This window comes from Mesocricetus auratus, unplaced genomic scaffold (assembly GCF_017639785.1).
Source record: "Mesocricetus auratus isolate SY011 unplaced genomic scaffold, BCM_Maur_2.0 Super-Scaffold_100014, whole genome shotgun sequence".
Classification (NCBI taxonomy): domain Eukaryota; kingdom Metazoa; phylum Chordata; class Mammalia; order Rodentia; family Cricetidae; genus Mesocricetus; species Mesocricetus auratus.
This window is the reverse complement of record NW_024429197.1, coordinates 41048191-41070755: the sequence shown is the minus strand read 5'-3', so window position 1 is coordinate 41070755 and position 22565 is coordinate 41048191. Positions and strand designations below refer to the sequence as shown.

Below are 22565 nucleotides of genomic sequence, written 5' to 3'. Positions count from 1 at the left end.
ATCTATTTTTCAGCTCTAGCTGACTAGCATCAATTATCCAAGTAAAGCAAAGGTTTCACTTCAATAGTGTAAGTCTCTTGTTAATCACAGCCGATTCTTCAGCTCCAACTGACCAGAAACCATACCTCCATAATTCAAAATAGCAAATGTACTCTGAACTTCACCAACCAGGCTTCCATCATTTGCATTTCTCTCAACATTCTTATCTTTCAAGTTCCACAGACAGCAATCCAAACTTTGGCTTTTCCAGCACAAAGTTCCAAAGTCCTTCTACAATCCTACCAAAAACAACAATTTGGTCTGTCATAGTAACACCTCAGAACCCTGCTACCAATGTCTGTCTTAGTTTCTATTGCTGTGATGAAACACTATGACTAAAAACAGCTTCGGGGAAATGGATTATTTTACTACACTTCTGTATCACAGTTCATCAAAGGCAGTCAAGGGAGGAACTCAAGCAGGTCATGACTCATGAATCTGGAGTCAGAAGCTGATGCAGAGGCCATGCAGGAGTACTGCTTACTGGCTTGCTCCTTATAACTTGCTCAGCCTGCTTTCGTATAGAACCCAGGACCACCTTCCAGGTTTGGCACCACCCACAGAGAGCTGGGCCCTCCCTTGTCAGTCATTAAGCAAGAAAATGCACTATGGGCTTGCCTACAGCTGATCTTGTAGAGGCATTTTCTTAGTTGAGATTCACTCCTCTCAGATGACTCTAGTTGGTGTCAAACTGACACAAAACACTCAAATGCTGATGCCTGCTGAAGCCAGAAGAGTGTGTCTGATCCCCCAGAGCTGGAGTTACAAGTGATTTGAGCCACTGGATAGGTGCTGGGCTGGCAAGCACATCCTCTGCAAGATTCTTAACTGCTACCTCATCCCTCCAGCCCTAGTTTATATTTTTATGTCACAAAACTTCCGTTATTCAGGAACTATAGATGACAAGGGCATATAGAGGGTTGGAGAGATGGCTCAGAGGTCCTGAGTTCAATTCCCAGCAACCACATGGTGGCTCACACCCATCTGTAATGAAACCTGGCACCCTCTTCTTGTGTGCAGGGATATATGCAGGCAGAAGACTGTATATATAATAAATAAATAAATAGTATATAGAAAGTACACAATAGCTGGGTGTGGTGACACATGCCTTTAATCCAAGCACTTGGGAAGAGAAGCTGGTGGATCTCTGAGTTCAAGAACAGCCTGGTATACTAAACTAATACTAGGACGGTCAGGGCTAACCAAAGAAACACCACCACCCCAAAAATTTTGATATTTCAAACATTTCCACATAAAGTGCTTTTGAAAATTCTCTATAATTATATTCTAAACATGTCAGTAAAAACAAATGTGTGTAGGCATGGGGATGTGGTTTGCCAGTAGAATACTTAGTTAGCATGTCTGAGGCCCTGGGTGTCATCTCTTGCATCACAGAAGGAGAACTATGGAAATACTAAGGTCTGCTCTGGAGAGATAATTTAGTGGTTAAGAGCACTGGCTGTCTTCCAGAGAGGACCTGGGTTTGATCCACGTGGTGGCCCCCAGTCACCAGTAACCACAGTTCCAGCAGCTCTGATGCCCTCTTCTGGCCTCCAAAGGCCCCCGCATAAACATGGTACACAGAATACATACAGACTAAATACCCATGTACACAGAATCATAAATAACTTTTTAAAAACAGCTACATTCAGTTCAACCAGCAGTGGGTACAGTTCAGCCCCTGCTGCTTCATTATGATGCCAGTAGTGCTGATATGCAGACAATTTGGACACTCACTGGTTCGGATGTGCAGCAGACATCAAACCTCTTCTGCCCACTCTTTTCCCTGCTGAAGAATGAGCACTGCCACCTGCGTTTTGTTTTGTTTTTTGAGACAGGGTTTCTCTGTGTAGCTTTGGAACCTGTCCTGAAATTCACTCTATAGACCAGGCTGGCCTTGAACTCACAGAGATCCCCCTACCTCTGCCTTCTGAATGCTGGGATTAAAGGCGTGTGCCAATACCACTTGGCTTTTTTTTTTCTTTTGTATTTTTTCTTATAAAAACAAAAACTACAGAACCGAATGAACATCCCTAGAACTATAGTCTAGCAGCTGTTTCCTAAGAACTCTGATGGTAGCATTCTTCAAGAACCGATTACCAGTCACCGTCTTCCTCTAATTATCTGTGTGATGATACTGTCTAATACTGAGGAATGTTCTTGTGATGGAGGTCTCCACAATACAAATGCACTGTGGTTAGAATTGTCTTAGTCCTTGTATACTTCATACCTTGTACTGAGGAACAGTCTTCCACAGACAGAATCTTGGAGTATTATCTTTCTGGAGCAGATATTTCTGGAGTTCAGAGACAGCCTGGCATGTACTGGAATCCAGCAGGCAAATCACATCACTACCTCCACATTTTATGTAACTCTTGAGACGGCACACGGTTCTTCATTTTTCTTAGCTAGTTAATGCTAATATTCACCGAGGGTGATGTCAGCAAAAGTACAAATTGCAAGTTAATGTTTCACTTATATCCTACTCCACCCTTGTTTTTTGTTTGTTTGTTTGGTTTGGTTTGGTTTTTCAAGACAGGGTTTCTCTGTAGCTTTAGAGCTGGTCCTGAAACTCGCTTTGTAGTCCCAAGAGTATTGGGACTAAAGGTGTGCACCACGATCGCCCAGCTGCTTCTCCCCTTTTTTGACCAAGCCTCCAAGTATCTTCGGAGCAAATAAATAGGAGACAATAAAAAAAGTCAACCTGGCTTTCCCTTGCCGCCTCTCTGAGCATCCAGTTGTCTCAAAGCATGGTTTTGAAGCTACCATTATTTTAAGAACAATAATACAGCAATTGTACAGTGCTTTTACTGCTTCTCTCCTCCTTGACATTCATGCAAATTTCCTTCCTTTTGTAGGCTGCCTGCCAGATGAAACAGCAAACATATTCGTCACGAGCCCCCTTCAACTCACAAGAGACCCCATTAGCACCAAGTCCGTTGAGTCAGGCAGAAGATACAGACTTCACAGACCCTGGTATGAATCTGTCCAGTCAAAACTGGCTTGTGAAACCTTTGGAGAAGAACACTTCATGATGCTCTGAGAAAAGAATGAGGCGGCAGGCTGTCACATGGCTCTGTAGCCCTCCTCGGCTTCCATAGTTTTGAGCTTGAACACCCCACTTCCTACACTGTTTCTCATTTCTTTAGCATCTGCATTGCCTAATGTTTACTGAATATAAACACAGAAGAGAAAAGGCCTCCAAAGAGGCATTTGATGACACTAAAGCACACAGATTGCCTGCCAGTCTCTCCCCAAGTCATGGATAGTCTCCAAAATCACAAGGCAGGCAGTTTTTAACACTATGCATATTGATAGAAGGCACTGAGGATTTATTTTTCAGTAGAGAAGTTGGCATTCAGAGCCAGGCATGGTGGTACCTATAATCCCAGCATTTGAGAAATTAGGAATTTAGGGTCATCCTCAACTACATATGAATTCAAGGCCAGCCTGGGCTCTAGGAAATCTAGTCTCAAAAGAAAGTGGAGAAGGGAAGGAGGCAAGGATGGAAATCATGTTGTAGCTTAAGTGATGAAGAATGAGGGTTGAAATGGAGCTTCAAAGCAAGTGATCGGATTTCCACTTTGCTTTTATGTAGTATTTATCAATCAAAAGCCAAGGAGTGGGCACACTGCTGCTGGAGAGATGGCTCAGAGGTTAAGTGCTGCTCTTCCAGAGGACCAGAGTGTGAGTCCCAGCACCCAAAGCAGGCAGCTCACCTGTAACTTGAGCCCTAAGAGATATGACACTTTTCTTCTGGTCTCCTGAGCTCATGCACTCACGTGCTCTTGCCCATGCACATACATATAATTAAAAATAAATAAAATCCCAGCATTCAGGTAGGCAGGTCTCTGTGAGGTCGAGGCCTGCCTGATCTATATAGTGAGTTCTGGGCCAGTCAGAACTACATAGAGAGACCTTGTCTCAAAAACAAACAAACAAGAAGGCTCACCATTGTGCTGACTAGCACCCTTTTTCATAAATGTCTCTCTGTAAGAAGTTTAGCAAGTAGTTGTTTGGTTTTATATTAAGGTACTTAGTGAATATCATCAGCAAACAAACTGTGAACCACAGATTAAATGTAGCCCATCATCACCTGTTTTTGCTTCATCCAGGAGCTAGAGATGGTTTATTTTAAAGACTGAAAACAACTGAAAGCCAATTTTATGAAAACTACATGAAATTCATACTTCAGCACTCCTTAACATAGTGTCATCACTGTTCTGATGCTCTGTGACAGTTAAGTAGTCCCAGAAGAGACAATGTGGCCTAAAATGCCCAAACTTAAATACTGGCCATGGATACAGACCAGGCAGATCTGGCTAATGTATATTAATAGCCATCCATGGCCCTGAATCTTAAGTTCTAGAAACTTTATTTCTCATCCACTTAAAAATATTTATTGAAGTTGGTATGAGTCAGGCTCTGAGCTGTGTTGTGTGAGAGAAATAAATGGAAAGATTGACTGGAAGATGGCAGTTAAGAATGAGCGTTTGTAGCTCTTGTAGAGTCAGATTTTGTTTTGTAGCAGTGAATGTGAAATAGGGATGTTCAAACCAACTGTAACTCCAGTTCCAGGGGATCTGGTGCTGTCTTCTGATCCCTGCTGGCACCAAGCACCCACATGATGTGCTGATATACACACAGGGAAAGCACTCATGCACATAAAATAATAAATCTTTCCAGACATGGTGGCACACACCTTTAATCCTAGCACTGGAAGGCAGTGGCAGGTGGATCTCTGAATTTGAGACTAGCCTGGGCTACATAGTGAGTTCTAGGATATCCAGGGCTATGTAGAGTGACCCTGTCTCTAAAACTTAAAAGTGAATCTTAAAAAACAAACAAAAAGTGACTTAGGACAGCAGGGTGGAAGGAGGGAAATGCCATCTCTAGTGTCTTCCTGTCCTCTCTCTTTACTCAGAGGACTAAACTAGTCACTCATAAAAGCAGAGTAAAGTTCAAAAGTAGCCGTGAGTTGTACCAGCCTTGTATGCCATGTTTATGGTAGATTAATGGGGAACATTGTGAAATATATAGACTGCAAAAAGAAAAAAGAAAGAAAAAACAGAAAAATCTTAATGTTCTCTTTCTGAAGTGGTACTTTTTGTTATTTCTGGGGCTGTGTCACTGGATTGCTCCATCTTAGCTAGGAGGTCATTAGATCAGCAAGTCTCCTGTGTACAGCAGTGGGAGCTGGGTGAGTCCTGAAGGAGGCCAGGCTGGAGGCCAGCACCTCACCCACACTGTCCCGTCTCTCCTCTGACCTGCTCAGTAATGCTTACCTGCATTTACTCTTCAACAGTGAGCGAGTTTTACGACACAGGAATCTGCACTTCTGTCTTTTTAACCCAGCTCCCCTGTATTATCAAATGGTGATTATTAGTATTGATTAGAGAACTCCCACAGGTCCCCTTCCTATGCTAGCCTCTTTGTTTTATGTTAGAAATTTTCCTCCTTCTCCTTATCTCCTCCTCCCTTCTCTGGAGCAGGGTGCAGGGCAAGGGGACATGTCAGTCTCTTGCTTTTGTAAAAGAGACTGGCCTTGAATTCAAGGTGACCCTCCTAACTAAGGCTCAAGAGTACTGAGATAACCAAACTTTTCCATAAAGAACTGTATAGTCACTATTTGAGCTCACAGGCCACACAGTGGTTCCAGCTTTTCACCTCTACCTGTGTGGTGAAACAACATAACTAAGCATAAACGAATTAGTGGTTCTGCGTTTCAATACAGCTTTATAGACACTGAAATTTTGATTTCATATAAATTTTACCTGTCTTAAATATGGTTTTCATCTTTATTTTTTCCTTTTGAAGTTATATGAGCCCTCTTGTTATGAACAGTAGCTTGCCATTACCTGCTATCACATAGGGTAGGTAGGTCTAAGCATACATTTGAATTCAGGTCTTCTAGGTTTCTGTGCTTTAGACAGCACTGACCAGTAGGTGGCGCTCACTGTTGTCAGCCTCTGTGTTGCTACATCCACCCTTGTGATCAGACTTGGTTATAGCTAAGCTGCCTACAGAGATCACTCCTATAGAGGTTTCTGCAGAGCACCTGGTACGTGGAAAGGTCAAGCTCTTTATTAAAGTTGGGTTAGTTATACACAAAATACAGGTTTGGAAATAGATAATAGTGTTTTTAGTCATCCTTCTTGGCCTGGAAGCTCTTTTCAGTTATAGGAAAATGCATTCTTAAACAATGATTTAAGAAAGTAAACCTCCAGTTCCTGGGAATCCAGTGCTCTGGCCCCTCCAGGCACTGCACTTGTGTGCGCATACCCATATGCAAACGTCAGAACACACCTGGCTGACAATGATAAAAACAGTAAATCTTTAACCAAATAAACAAACCTCTATACAATATTATAACTCTTTTAACAAAAGCTTTCATTTATGGCCTCGGGAAGTAATTTTTCATATTTTATTGTAATACAAATGTGTGCATATGGGTTGAATAATCTTGACCATTATACTTGGGACTAGAAATATTTCTAGTTTTGGAACATTTTTATATTAGAATGAGATAGATTGGGAATAGGATTCAAATCTGAATACAGAATACATTTGTGTTTAATATACACATTCTGTGTACAGCCTGAAGGCTATTTGAGTGGGTCTATATTTTGACTTTCTCCTATATATTAAATTTTCCATTTGTGGTGTCATATCATTGATCAAAAAATTTCAGATAATCTGGACTAGGGATGCTTCACCTGTGATGTTAGAGATAACTTTTAATTAATTTTTATTTTCACTCATATACTTTGTTAAATCCATTATACATGTTAATTGATGTGGTATATTCTGATTGAAAGTATTTAAGCACTATTTTTTTCATTTATTTATTTATGTTTTGGTTTTTCAAGACAGGGTTTCTCTGTATTGTTTTGGAGCCTGTCCTGGAACTCGCTCTGTAGAACAGGCTGGTCTCAAACTCACAGAGATCTGCTTGCCTCTGCCTCCCGAGTGCTGGGATTAAAGTTGTGAACCATTACCACCCGGCACACAATTTTTTCCTATTGCTTGTTTTGTTTTTTAATTTTGCAGTATGGAAGATTGAACCTAGGACCTTGTGAGCCAAACATTCTTCTAAACTCACGGTCTTCTGTCATAATGGCTCTTATATTCACTGTAGTATGTGCTTTTGTGTAACTAAATATTTAGTCATCTTAAGTTGTTCCTTGCTGATTTTCATGGTGTGTTTTGAGTTTTCTTTTAATTAAGTATACCTAAAATTGACAGATGTGAGCAGTTAATGTTTTCATCTCAAAAGTGCTATAGCAGTGTCGTGTTTCATACTGTGGGTGAGGAGAACAATGACCCAGCTTTTCCCTTCATGGTGCCTCGTGTGAGGAGAGTAAAGCGATAAACGCACAACCCTGTGCTCCAATGAATACAAGATGAGCTGCATCTCCTACCTGCTAATCATTTTGTCTTGTCATTTTCCAGGTAACTTCCAGGCTCCTCTCTCAGTGGACCCTGCAACATGTCCCATTGTCCCTGGCCAGGAAATGATCATAGAGATATCCAAGGGGCGCTCAGGGCTTGGTCTCAGCATTGTAGGAGGAAAAGATACGCCTTTGGTAAGTATCTAGAAGTAACTTGTGTCTGCTGTCACAGAGTCAGTTGCTGGAGCTTGACAGAATATAAGTACTCATTCCCTAAAGCGTAAGGAAACTCAGAAGCTGCAGGAACTACAGAAACCTGGTCCCCTGCTCCTGGTTTGCAGGCCTCACCTCTCTGCACCTACGTACCTGTCTTAGAGCAAGTTGGCCTGTGGCTGAGTCTCCAGTGAGCAACCCAGACCAGGAGTACATGTGCTCTGAGCTTGATGTTACTGACCAAAGAGTTTTAACTCCTTATGCTTGATCAAAACATCGCAATTAGGGACTTCCATGTCCTAACTTTGCCTCTGCCTCTATAGTCATAAATTGCTGCATGGGGCATCCTGTGTAAGTGTGATGTCCCTTTCATGGAACTGTGGATGCCGGAGTTGCCCAGGCTCCACAGACAGTTGAGTTGGTGCCCCTTACACAGGCCTTTGCTTATATACAGCTCTAAGCTCCTGCATTTCTCTTTGTCTAGCATGTTACTGTGTCTGCCCAACTTTTGTTGTTGAGGACGGAGAGACCTATCCTTACTACAGCCTTTCTTTTGCTTTCTTTTGGGTGATATGACTAAGCTATATCATTAAACAATGGAATATTCATATACTATTTTAGTAACCTTGACTCACTGGGCTGTAGTAAAGCTCAGAGATTTTGTAAACACCAGGAGATAGCTTATAACAGCAGTCCTTGCCATACTATAGCCATTGAAGTAGTCTTGAGACTCTGTGTCCTGACATGGGTACTCATTCCCTCCTAAAGGCCTTTTCCCCCCATTTCTCCAAAGAGATATCCTTAAATACTATAAGAAGTAAATTTGTATTAATAAAACTGTATTTAAACAAAACAGGAAAATTAAATTTCAGAGCAGTTCTATACTGAATTCTTCCATGATAGAAAATGTAATGCTCTGAGGTCTGGAGAAATGGCTCAGTGGTTAAGAGCATGGGTTGTCATTCCAGAGAATCCAAGTTCCATTCCTAGTACCAACATGGTGTCTCATGGCTATCTATAACTCCAGTTCCATGGGATCCAATACCTGGGCACTGCACAGGCATGATGCACATACATACACATAAAATAACAAATTTAACCATCTGATCTCATTGTTGTAAAGAAGTCTTTTTTATGACTTAGACTCAGACTAATGGAGTCAGCTCAGTTGAGTGACCATGACCTTGCTGTCTCAACTCCGTTGGTGTTAATATAGTTCTGCCCTGGGTGGGACCCTCAGGATTCTCAACCCAGATGTGTGTGCTGCACTCTGGCACTAGCATGTGCTCCTGACTCTGACTGAGGACACCCAGCCTCCTCTTCCTGCAGCCCGAGGCCTTGCTGAGCATCTTACTCTGCTTCTCTTGCCACTTCAAGAAAAGCAAAGATAAAAGTTCTTCAGGAGCATCTTGAGGTTCCTAATATATCTCTCTGCCATTTGAGACTATAAATCCCACTGTCCTTGAAAGACAAGCACCACTTAAAATGAGAGATGGGACATAGCTTTTATTTCCTAACTCCATCAAAAGCCTCAAGTTAGAGTCACAATAAGTATATAGGGCTGTCTTTTTTTTTTTTTTTTTTTGCAGCCAAAAAGAGGATTGGTATGAAAAGTGCTTAAACACATTGTTCCTACAATGAAGATCTTTTTCCCTTTTTAATACTCCCCCAAATTTTCATATGAAGCATGAAAACTAACACATGGATCCTATTATCCAACCAGCAGCAGTCTGCAAACTAAGGTGTGAGTTTGTGAAAAGAAGTTGCAGGAAATGAGCTGGGTTTGAGCCGAACCTCTGCTGTTTGGGCTTATTTCAGCCCTGGTGCAGGGAAGGGCTCTTCTGACTTCCGCCCTTCCCCTCCCCTCCCCACCCCTCCCAATTAGAATCCCATATCCTTTTTGTTATGTAGCCAGTGATCTTGGCCATCTGTAGAGCTAATCTCTTGACACTTCATCAGTCCTCTGCTAGGACAGATGGCTTCTGAGATCACAGAGGGAGATCATATGTCCTGTCCTGTGTGTTGGAGTCTTCATCAGCCTTTGAAAGCACTGAGCTAATGGCAAGGGTGAACCCCTCAGAAGGTTTACAAGCACACCTGGTTCTGTCCTTGGAGAGAGCCTCCTGTGATGCCACTGCCAGGCTGGCCTCTGGAGAGCATGGTCTTCTCTGATAGCTCACATATGTTTGCTCAGTCCCTTTTACTTTGACCTGAGCTATAAGACTGAGTGACATTTCCCTGCCTTCGAAGAGTGCACACATTTCTGTTTGTTCTACTACCTTTCAGTGTTCGTGGTACTGTAGGGGATCAACCAGTGGGAAATCACAATACCCAACCTTTAGAGGGTAGGAAAAAAGGGAAGCTGTATCATTTTCTGAATCTAACTATCATAGACTGATTATTGTGTGGAAGTGGAAGCCAGGAAGCCTTGTAAAGCACATTGTGTAGCAAAGGGGGGACATTAATTCATATTTTATTTCCTTCCATTTATATGTGTATAAGTCTGTCTTTTTTTCCAGTCTTCCCTTGCTCTTGATGGCCTTGCTGAAGTATTCCTTTGACCCATAAAATACCACACACCTCCTTGATGTCATCTAATCTGTAAATAAGAAATAAAGAGTGATTGCTCTGCTGATAACTCTAGTGTTAGCCCCTCCCAAGCCTGCCAAAGACTCTTTTCAAAATGTCTGCCTCCTGATTGATAGGTCTACATCCATGTTCTTGAAGAAACAAAATATAGCACCTCAGAATATTTGGGGTTATTTTATTGCCAGACGTGGGGATGCTAGAAAGGAAAAGGGAACTCAAGGAGTAAGTCTTTATCCTGGGCCACTGGCAGGCCCTTTTCTAGATAGTGTTGTCAGCAACAGCAGCGTAGACTCTGCAACTATACCCTGGCTGCAGCAGAGCAGAGCACAGTGCTGATTCTTGGTGTAAGAACCTCAGAATGTTACCTATGAGGCATTATGCAAGTGTTATGTTAATGCCAAATGGGTACTATAGCAATGATGTTGGCAAAAGTCTACACTTAAGGTTATGTGTATTAGTCAGGATTTCCAAAGTGCCCTTTGTTGTTGTAGATAAAGGATGGGAATGATCCAGTGCCCACTGCCCTGAGAGTAAACCTCCTCTCATAAAAAATAAGAGGATGATCCAGGTGTTCCCAGTAGACTCAGTGACAGGCAGGTGTCCCATTATTACTGAGGTCCAACAAGTGATCTGCCAGCACCCAGTGCGTGTGTCATCCCTAGAGAATTCTTGGGAAAGGATGCGTTCAGCTTCTGCATAACTACTCAGCTTTTTGCTTTTGTTTTGTTTTTCAAGACAGGGTTTCTCTGTAGTCTGTCCTGGAACTCGCTCTAGACCAGGCTGGCCTCAGACTCACAGAGATCCACCTGCCTCTGCCTCCCAAGTGCTGTGGTTAAAGGTGTACACCACCACCACCAGGCACTTTTTACTTTTTAACAAAGGAGACACATTTACATTTATGGCTCTTATTTTCAAGATGATGGTATGAAAAAGCTCCATGCCCCCAAGCTTGACATCTCACGAATTTAATATTTCAATTCCAAGAGTTGTTCTATTTTGTTTAATAGGGAATAGGCCCAGGTTATTTTGGAGCTTAGCTTGCTTGTTTTATGGAAGCCATAGTCTGTTATCACTTTTACAGAGAAAAGTTTCTAAATAAAAGCTCTAGTTAGTATCTTTTCACTGTCTTAGAGTTTTGTTACAAGAGAAAAACAGACAAGGGCACTGGGTTTGCTTTTATATTTTGAGTGCTGTTCCACTAAAAGTGAGGCAGGTCAATTCTTAAGAGAGACTGTAAAGTACAGATGTTGTTTTCAAAAATCTATTGCAATATTTGTTTATCTAATGTGGTGTGTGTGTGTGTGTGTGTGTGTGTGAAAACCAGAGGACAACTTGCTGGAAGTCTGTTCTCTCCTCCACCATGTGGACCCCAGAGACTGAACTCAGATTGTTTCACTTGGCAGCACACAGGACCTCTTCTTAGTTTTGTTTTTCTAACTCTTTGACAATTTCATAATGTACACAGAGTATCTTGATCATATTTATCCTTCACTCCCCACTTTGACTTTGTAGATCCTACCCAATATGGCCCCTCCTATCTTCGTGATCTTTTTTCTTTGTTTATAGCCCACTGAGCCCAGTGAGTGTTTCCTATGTGTACATGGGTGTGGGGCCATCCACATGAGCATGGAAAATGCACTAGCACCATGCTTCTGAAGAAAAATGGCTCTCTTGGACAGGCAAGAAGGCTCGGAGCTTGAGAGAGCTGATGGCTCAGGGGTTGGGACAGTTATCTGCTCTTGTAGAGAACTAGAGTTCAGTTCCCAGCACCACATTGAGCAGCTTGCAAATCCCTATAACTAGCTCCAGGGGATCCAGCGCCTTATTCTGGATGCTCTTGCTATTCTCTCTCTCTCTCTCTCTCTCTCTCTCTCTCTCTCTCTCTCTCTCTCTCTCTCTCTCTCTCTCTCTCTCTCACACACACACACACACACACACACACACACACACACACAATTTGCGCTCACGTTTTTTTTTTTTAATTAAGAAAGGTGACTCTTCCTGCCCCAGCAGCTCCTTAGCTAAGGTTAAGGCCTATGAGCCCCTTTTTCTATCAACACTGTCTTGTTGACAGCTGCTGTATATTCATGAGTGTGATAGCCACGGCGTGACCTTATGATATTTCACAGCATTACCCATCCTTCAGCTCTCATAGTATTTCTACCCCATCTTCTGGGATGTTCCTTGGACCTTGGTCAAGGTGTCCCATTTAGGGCTGAGCATTTGGCAGCTCTTTGATTGGTTATGTGTTTCTGCGTTAATTGATGCCCACTGCTAAAAAGATACTTCTCTGATAAAGACTGATATATCTATGCATATAAACATAAGCATTTAGAAGACATTTTGACAGCACGAACATTTAACAAAAAATAACAGTAATAGGTCATGCCTCACTCACCCATCCAGGGCCTATGGCCTTGCCAGTCATGGGCTTTTAACCAAGTTTACAGTACTAAGTCCCTCCTATGAAGCAGACCATAAATCCATTTTTAAAACAATAGAAACAGAAAGAATGAAAAGAAGAGAAGCAGCAGTTACTCCCATAACAGTCATGTCACTGTTGTACTAGTAGGCATACCTCTCTGAGCATATTGGTATTGTAGCATGTAGTGTTGAGCACTGGGTTCAAGACTACTAATGCCTATCCTCACCAGCAACTGTCACAGCACCTCTGGCACTGTGTCAGCTAGCCAACAGGGAATATATTTCCTGGTGAGTTCCAGCCTGATTCTCTGTGTCCAGAAGCCAAAGTATGTGGTATCTTCAGCAGTAGGGACTTACTATCATGCAGTTATGGTGGGCAGCCAAGAACAATGGCCATTCCCTCTGTGTGTGCTTCTGGGGCCTTCCTGACCACTAACTTACCGAAGGTATTCAGTGCCTGGAACGAGACTTTCACTTAAATAACCTTCTAGTAGCAGCAATGGACACCCATTGATCTAAACTCTTTATTTTAAAGTGGTATTTTTAATTAGCTTAATGAATTTCCGTAAGACCTTTTCATGCACTCTTCATTACAGCTAGTCCACATCCTACCCTCTCATCTTCCCCATTCCCTCTGCCATCCCCTGTCCCTTCCCCACTTGACTTTTAATTTTCCATTGAGGCTTCGTCCCCTCTCCTCTCATGAACCTTTCCCAGCTTCCTGCCTTCTACGGACACTCCAAGTTAAATACACAGTTCTCAAAGTTTAAAGCTTCATATGCGGAGATCATGAATTGTTTTCTCTTTGGGTCTGGGTTGCCTCACTTTATATAACATTTTCCAGTTCCTTCCAAGTTCCCGCTTTAAAAAATATAGATATTCTAAATTTTAAAAGGCTTTAAACCAGTGCTTCTTAATCTGTGAGTTGAGACCCTATAACACATATTAGTTATCCTGCATATCAGCTATTTACATTAAGATTCATAACTGTAGCAAAATTATCTATTTATATGCTAGGGGCTGGACCCAAGGACCACACACATTAAGCATGCACTTTACCACTAAGCTGCAGCATAGCTCTAATAAACTAATGTATTAGTACACACAGATTCTACAAAATAATACCATTTTAATCCATCTCTATTACACAGTGAATAAGGAAGATACATTATACATTACTAAGATATCAAGGTAGGAGGCCCCAGGGATTTGGGACATTATGTGGCAAAGTTTACCTACCGAGAAATTCAAGTAGAGAATACCTTTCTTTTGCCACAGCTGTATCTATTCTGAAGTAACTCCATTTGATCCAATCGTATTATATGCTCTAGCTTATCTATCACTGCTTTTGACCATTTGAAAGTCATACTACAGCAATCTAAGTTTCTGGATATTTTCTAAGTAAAGCGGAGTAGAAAGCCGATTTACACTGATTGTTTGCCATTCACCTTCATGTGGACTTTGCATAGTCTACCTCACAAGGAGCATGGTTTGCTTTGGCATGCAATCCCCAAAGCCCAGCTCCTTATATCATTATTGCTTAAGTCATATATTTTTTTACACAAAATATCTTTTTACCTTAGCTTTATTTTAAAATCATAAACATTTACAAAACCTCTATGAATCACACTGGAAGAATGTTAATGAATAGTACCCTGGATTTGGACATTCAGGTCATAAGAATGTGACTGCAAGCAATAATATTATGCAGGGTGAGTAAAATTTCAATAAATAAGGAAAAATGGAACAGTGGGGACTTATAAAATGTAATGCATATACATATATGCAAGCAATAATAATTAGTGAAGAAAAGAAGCCATGAATTCAAAGTAGAAAGGAGTATATTAAAAGGTTTGGAGGGGAGAAGTAAAATTAAAGTAAGACGTGCAATGATCAAAATGTAATGCAAATGTTATCCATTTCATTCAATAAATCTATATTTCAGCATGGACAGTTATACACATATCCATGAACATCAGCTTTTTGTCAAATCAAACTTGGCACAAGAACTCAATTTTAGGTAAATATAAACTTCAGTTTTGAGCTTAAGAGAACGCTTATTACAATGTTAGAGTCTAACATGTTTGTTAGTTCTCAGAGCAGTTCCTATGTTAACTCTTACTGCTGTGACTTTCATTACATATATTAATTACCTGATAAATGGTAAGCAAAAGTTTATAACCCCTGAAAGTGTGTGTGTGTGTGTGTGTGTGTGTGTGTGTGTGTGTGTGTGTGTGTGTGTGTTGCACTAACACTGTTCAGTCTATGGAATTGGCAAGCAGTGATGACATCGATTTGTCAGATACTGTATTTTTTCTAATGTCACATTCTGTTGATTTATAGGAAAGCAGTATATTTAATATACAGTTGCCCATCTGTTGACTTCATTTTGCCCTCTGTAACGTGTAGTCTTCCTGACAGCCTGGTTCCAGAGCCACGTCAGTCCCAAATGAACACATAGGAGGCTATATTAATTATGAAGCTGTTGCCATTTGCTGTTGTTTCTCATTGGCTAGCTCTGACTTAATTATTGACCCATAATTACTAATATATATATATACATATATATATTTTTTATAAGGTCTTATCTTACTGAGAATGCAGACTTGCGTCCCCTCTTCTCTGGAATCACATAGTGACCACTCCCTTCACTACATTTCCCAGAATCTTCCTAGACTACTAGTCCCACCTATCTTGCTTCCCTATTGGCCAACAGTGCTTTATTTACATATACACAGGACTTCCCCATCAGCTTTCAGTCAGTAATACTCTCACAAGTTACTGAAATTAAGTACCTGTGTCAGTCAAGAACAAAGTCTTTGGTGTGATGGTAAGAGAGGAAACTCACAATTCACCTTAGACCTTGTCTGAGTTATACCTTTGTTTTTTGTTGTTGTTGTTTTTAGTTTTATTTTCCAGGCTTTCCTTGGCCCCACTCTATAGGGTCAAGGCTTTAAATTTAGCATCCTTCTACCTCAGCCTTCCAAGTAGCTGTAATGATTACAGGCCCGTGTCAACAGACCCAGTCTGTACAGTTCATTTTTAGTACTGGGAATAGAACCCACAACTACTGAAGAAAGAATATCCTGAAATTCCCTGGTATCATAACCACTCTTTTTCAAAAAGACTAGGAAGGGGGTGGACCTAGGCAGAGTTAGGGGGAGGAAAAGGGTGATTGTGATTAAAATACATTGCGTGCATGTATGAATTCTCAAAGAACTAATAAAATGTTGCAATACCTTCACCAAGAAAAAAAGCAACAAGGTGTGCATTGGAATTTCCATGGTAACAAGAAAAGTAGAGACTCTGGTATTTCTCACCCTCGCATTTAGACTATACAGACATATCTTCCTCCCTTTATTTACAAGATATACCCCTGAAACTTCGATGTCTGTGTCTGGGTACCCTCACTATTCAATCAGTATTTACTGTGTAGTAAACATTTGTGTGACTGTGTGGAGGGAAAAAGAGAATTTTAAATCTGGGATGACATTTGATGGCATGTGGCTCAATTCAGTGCTTCACTAATGTCATTAAGTGTCATGAGCAAAGAAAATTAAGTAGGCTACCTGAAGTATGTCAGAAAAAATATAACTCTTCCAACTCCCAGTCCTGAATCCTTCCAAACACTACTGCACTTTATTCCAGATCACGTTTTAATTGAAGTATAATTGAAAAGCTTTCTTCCTAAAGCATTGGGTTAAAGGGCTGGAAACAGTTGTAGACCACTGGATTAGCATGAATACAAGAGGCCCTAGGTTCAGACAGACAGACACACGCACACACACACACACACACACACACACACACACACACACACAGAGGGAGAGAGACAGAGAGAGACAGAGAGAGACAGAGAGAGAGAGAGAGAGAGAGAAGGAGAAAGGATCTGAGTTATCAGAAGAATCATAAGAACTGTGTTCTTTGTATTTAAATAGATTTAGTTTAAGCTTAAAATTTTGCTCAAAATGAGATAAACTCCATCAGCTTAACCCAACATTTTATATTTAGCTAAGTTCCGTCCTATGTTTTCAGTGAATATTCAGTATAGTTTAGGCTTTACTGTCCTCACCACATAGGTCCCCCGAACACAGCACAGTGCACTATGTAGAAGGCATGCCTACTGTGATTTCTGAACAGTGACAGTTAAGAACTCTGTTACATAGCCTTTGAAAGCAGCATGGCTCACAGAGTTCTGAGCCATTGTTTCTTTCAAAAGAAATAAAGGCCCATTTAATATGGAATATATTTAATATTGGTTTCGGTACTCATGGGTCTTTCTCATTAGGAGCAGTTTTTCCCTGAAGGCAGGAAAACAAGATCTGACACTTTTTTTGGAATACTGATAAATGTTTTCCATCTTAAATGTTAAATTTAATGTGGAACTTTTTGGTGGTTAAAAAATCCCTTAGGAGTTCATGTGTGGAGTGTGGTTGGAGGCTTTTACGAGCATGGCAAAGACTTTTCCTTCAAGGGTGATCCAAGCTATGGAAAACATGACTGCAAGCAGGAAACAAAGCCATGTGGACACAGTCCTTCATAATTATCTACTATGGAGTTCCCAGTTGAAATTCTGTCCTAATATGCTTATTAAAGTAATCTACTGAATGTCTACACGTGTTAAATATAAAAATTTCATTCATCTAGAATAGCTTGCCCACAATGTAGAGCTTTTTAAACTCTTCCAGGCCACAGAAGACATTACTTAATTTTTCTAACACATGACTTCCTTAAGTGTTATGGGCCTATTGTGACAACGATAAAATTGCCTTTTGCTGAGTGATTGGTGTGTTTATGAGTTACTTTATCTACTTGTTGGCAGCTTGAACAGTAAAGAAAATTTGATTGATGGGCTGTAGTGTGCAGTGACTTTGCCTCTGTCTAAGGCTCCATTATTACATGTTATCAAATTCTTTTCCAGCAATTCAGAGCTTAATCCCCTTGGAGGAATTTGGGGATTTTGTGGGGCTCGGTGATAATTAAGTCTCCCTCATGCCTGACTCCTTTACATGGTTCTCTGAGCTAATGTAAATTCTCTGGGAATTCATACGGCCTCCACATGCATTTTTTGTTGAGTATTTTGGTTTTGTATAATTAATGTTTTGCCATCCGAAGGTTGAACTGAAATAGAATTAAGATATAGTAACCTTTTCCCACCTCCCCACTCAGAGTCATTTTGATCTCTTTTGTTTGTTGTCCATGTTTTCTTGATAAACACTCAAGAGAACACTTCATGAGTATTTGCTCCAGGTCAGCACCAGGACACAAAGATGAACTGGAAGCATCTAGAGGGTTCTAGAGAGAAGCATCAGAGAGGGGAGGATGGGTCCATGGACAGACAACTGTGATGTTCTCATGAGTGCATGGGGGAGAGGAGGATGGGTTCTTGGACAGAGAACTGCTATGTTCTGATGAGTGCATGGGAGAGGGGAGAATAGATCCTTGGACAGACAACTGTGATGTTCTGATGAGTGCAGGGACGTAGTGATGACTCACAAGAAAGACGAGTCATGGAGAATGTGACACTTGGTTGATTTGAGGAGAATGTAGGAAACAAAGGAGCTACCAGGCAAAAGAGAGCAAGACCTTTTAATATTTGAAGGCCTTTACACATTCTAAACACATATATCTCTTTTTTTTTTTTTTTTTTTTTTTTTTTTTTTTGGTTTTTCAAGACAGGGTTTCTCTGTATTGTTTTGGAGGCTGTCCTGGAACTCGCTCGGTAGACCAGGCTGGCCTCGAACTCACAGAGATCCACCTGCCTCTGCCTCCCGAGTGCTGGGATTAAAGGCGTGCGCCACCACCTCCTGGCCCACACATATATCTCTTAATGTAGTTAAATATCAACCTATCAGTGGTATGTAGTGTGCTATTGGTTATATCACCCTGCCCTGTAAAAAAATCAAAAATCATTCAGAAACAGCTCTGGAGAGGTAAAGACAGGAGAAAAGAAATGAGGTAATCAGTGAAGTGAAAGGAAGAGTTGGGGGATTGTGGACCCCACATTGCTTCTGTGGGAACTAGACCTTGCGCTACCTTCTGATGCTGAGATCCGTAGATCTCCAATGCCTCATTAGTCCCAAGGTTTCCTCCCTTCTACTTCCACAATGATCTTTTTCTTCCCATTCTGTAAAATGATCCGCTCGTGCCCTTGAGGCTGTTGCTGTGAAACTGAGGCAACGGTGTTTCCACAGAACTGATAATACGGGAAACCCCAGCCTTTGTAGAATAGCACAGTGAACTGTTGGAACACATCAGTCATGTGAGGGGAGCCCAGTTGTTCATCTGTCCCGTCAGAAGCCGCAAAGACCTGTTCAGAGCTGAAGCCCACAAGCCTACACTTGCTTTTCAGCAAGCTGGAGTAACTGCTAAGTTGCTTAGCTGTTAGGAAGCCTGAGTGGGACAGCTGGGAGTGTGTGGCCTCCTTGCTACATAGGTGTTCACTAACTGGTAACAAGAGAGCTGATCGTTTTCTTGCTCATGATGACACCTGGCAGTCAGCCCTACGTGTAGATAATAAATTGTTCACTTACGGAGGAGCTAATACCCTTCTTCGCACTGGTAGTAGCAGTGCTGCCTTTGAACAGAGAAAGCCTCCTCCAGAGGCCCACCTCCTAATCATCCTAATTAGTCCTAAACCTCTCCTCAGACCAAGCCAGCAGACACTCACAAGGACATGACAAATAAGCTACTTCAAGAATAGATGAATACCACAGACTGTTAGTATCAAGATCCTATGTTTTCCCTCAAATACAAATTCTAGCAATGTGTGTGTGTGTGTGTGTATGTGTATGTGTAATACATACATGGCATGTACCATGTAGAGGACAGAAAGAGTCTAAAGGGAAGGAGAGCAGGGAGAAAGATAGAATTGAAAGGGGTAAACTAAGCTCAAGTGCTTCACTTCTGATAATTTAGAAATAAAGGGATCAGACCCTCACTCAGCCCCCTGCTGTAACAGCCTTGACAGGCTACAGAAAAGACACATAGGCCTCTGACACAAGAAAACTCCAAATCCTCTGACCTTCCAGAGTCTAGGGCCAAAACTGAACACAAAGAAACTCCAGACACCCCGCCCAGCCTCCTAGATGCTTGATTCCTGGGAACTATTTGGTCACAAAAAAAAACCTCCAGGGGGGACCAAAATCTCCCCTGTAGTCTCCAGGATATAGTCCTGAAAACTATTGGTATCTGTGTACAACAGGACACCTGCAAGTAACAAGACAATGACATAGAAGTCACAGAATGTTCTCTCTCAGTACTGACCTATGAAAATAGTTGGTGCACAGGTATTTCATGCCAAAATATGACTCTGAGAAATGCTCCTAATTGTTCCCAACTGTCAACCAATCAGAACCCAACCCATACCTGCTGATGTAATCCTGAGCTTTTGTCTTTAAAACCTAGCAGTAGACAGTACTCCCTCTGGAGCCTGCTGCATCAGCTTACTAGACAGGGGTCCCTGTCGTGGTTGGATGAACAATCATTAAACCTTGCTTTTGCAGTTTGGTGGGTCTGTCTTCCTGGTGGTCTCTGGGAACTTTGCAACTTGGACACAACAAGGATAATGAGGAGAAACCAAATGCCAGGTGTTTTCATGTGGGACTGGAGGACAATAAAGCAGAAGAGACTATGGGGAGGGGGAGAAGGGTCGAGGAAGGAATTGAGAAGGTGTGAGCAACAGCACAACTCGTATGTGTGGAAATGTTATAAGGAAATATACAGGTGGTGGTGCACACCTTTGATCCCAGCACTCAGGAGGCAGAGGCAGGTGGATCTCAGTGAGTCTGAGGCCAGTGAGTTCCAGGACAGCCAGAACTGTTACACAGACAAATCCTGTATTGAAAAGCCAAAAAGAAAGAAAGGAAGAGAGAGGTTGGGGAGAATGGAAGGAAGGAAGGAAGGAAGGAAGGAAGGAAGGAAGGAAGGAAGGAAGGAAGGAAGGAAGGAAGGAAGGAAGGAAGGAAGGGAAGACTGTGTATATGCTAACTAAAAAGATTCAGAGAGAAGTTGTTGGTGCTGGTAAGCAGAGTGTCTGAAGACACCAGGTAGCACAGTGTTCATTCTTTACCTGTGCAGACCAGAAGTTGGGCAGGAGCATCCAACTCTAGGAGGGCAGCTGGTAAGACAGGAAGCCACCAGGCTTCTATTTAAAATAATACAAGTCAGTTTCTTATTAATGGCCCATTATTTCCATCTAACCGTACATTTCTAAAGGCAAAAACTCATAGTTCAGTATAATGTTGTGGAGTAGACCCCTGAAATGCCCTAACACAGTATCTTCTTCTTTCTACTGTCTTGCTCTGAAGTTCTGAACATAAACAAAATAAACAATCTTGACCATTTTTTTTTAATTCACCAGCAGTCATTTCTGATTTAACTCTTGGTCTCCACTTCTGGTCATGTCATCCCCAGTTAGCACATCTGTCAGAGTTTCATAAAGCACTTTCAAGTGTTAGATTGCACAACAAGAAAGGCAGCCTTTTCTATTGACAGGTTACTGGGTCTTAGGGTTTCCTTCTATTTACCGACTTAGAGACATCATGGCAGTGGGCAAGCAAAGGCAAAGAAATAAACAGGGTGTGTCCACAGAAGGATTTACATGTCATTATCATGAACCCAGCACATCTTTGAAACTCTTAACAGTGTCTTCCTTTACAGCTGGTGTTTCATGGACACAAGAAACGTGTGAAGAGATTTGGATTCAAAATTACTCTTTTTCATATTTTTTTAAATTTTCTTACTAGTATATAAGCACATTCCCTCCCACAATTAACTTCCCCTGTCCTCCCTTTTCTTATCCTTCCCCTTCCCATTAACCCTTTGTTTCCCCTTTGGTCACTTCTACTTTCATTTAATTTATATATACATGGTTTTATGTGACTATATAAAATCCAACTGCCACAGATGAGAGAAAACATACAATTTATGTTTGAGATTGGCCTAGTTTGCTTACTTAATATGATTGCCTCCAGTTATACCAATTTCCCCCAAATGACATTACATCGCTCTTCTTTATGGGAGAAAAAATTCTGTTGTCTGTCTAAACTACATTTTCTTTATCCTTTCCTCTGTTGTTGGACACCAGGGTTGGTTTCATAACTTAGCTTTTGTGAATGTGGCTTCAGTAAACGTTATGTGCACCAGCCTCTGCCATCCATTGACTTTGAGCCATTTGGATAGATACCCAGGAGTACTTGAGAAGCCTCTACACTGGTTTCCATAGAGACTTGGCTAGTTTGCAGGGCCCCCACCTCATCCCAGCAGCATATAAGGGTTCCTTATTTTTATTCATCACCATAATTTTTATTGTTTTCTTGATGACTGCCATCCTAACTGGGGTGAGATGGAATCATTATAGTTTGGGTTGGCATTTCTCTAATATCTAGTGAGGCTGAACATTTTTCATGTTGAATGGCCATTTGTATTAACTCTTTTGAGAACTGTCTGTTTCATGAGCCCATTTTGTTGACTGGATTGTTTTCTTGTTGCTCGATGAGGTGGTTTGTTGGTTTGTTGATTTTTCAGTCCTTTGTATATTCTCCAGGCATGTAGCCAGCAAAGATTTTCCCCATTCTCTGGACTGATTCTTTGCTCAGTTAAGTGTCTGCTTTGCTGTGCAGTGCTTTTCAGTCTTTGGAGTGCCCGCCTGCTGATGGTTGCATTTATCTTCTGCATGGCTCAAGTCCTAGGTAGACAGCCCTTGCCCATGTCACTAGGTCTACACTAAGGCCTTTGGTACATTTGGAGCTGATTTTTGTGCAGGTGAGAAATAAGGATTCAGTTTCATCTTGTACACATTCAGTTTTCTCAGCACCATTTGTTAAAGAGGCCCAGAGTACTTCATAGAATGAGAAGATAATGGGTCTTTGTCTTCCTGATGGATATAAATGAACAGAACACTTACAT

General features: G+C 41.4%; 1 protein-coding gene across 6 annotated transcripts in view; it reads left to right on the top strand.

The window, feature by feature from the left end:
- The window catches only part of Patj (PATJ crumbs cell polarity complex component), a 309593-nt gene that overhangs the window by 235382 nt on the left and 51646 nt on the right, over positions 1 to 22565 (top strand). For all 6 annotated transcript variants that reach the window (XM_040757130.1, XM_040757131.1, XM_040757129.1 and 3 more), the window contains 2 exons: positions 2898 to 3015; positions 7492 to 7625. In XM_040757130.1, coding sequence (XP_040613064.1) covers positions 2898 to 3015; positions 7492 to 7625 — 252 coding nt within the window. The remainder of the gene's footprint in view (positions 1 to 2897; positions 3016 to 7491; positions 7626 to 22565) is intronic.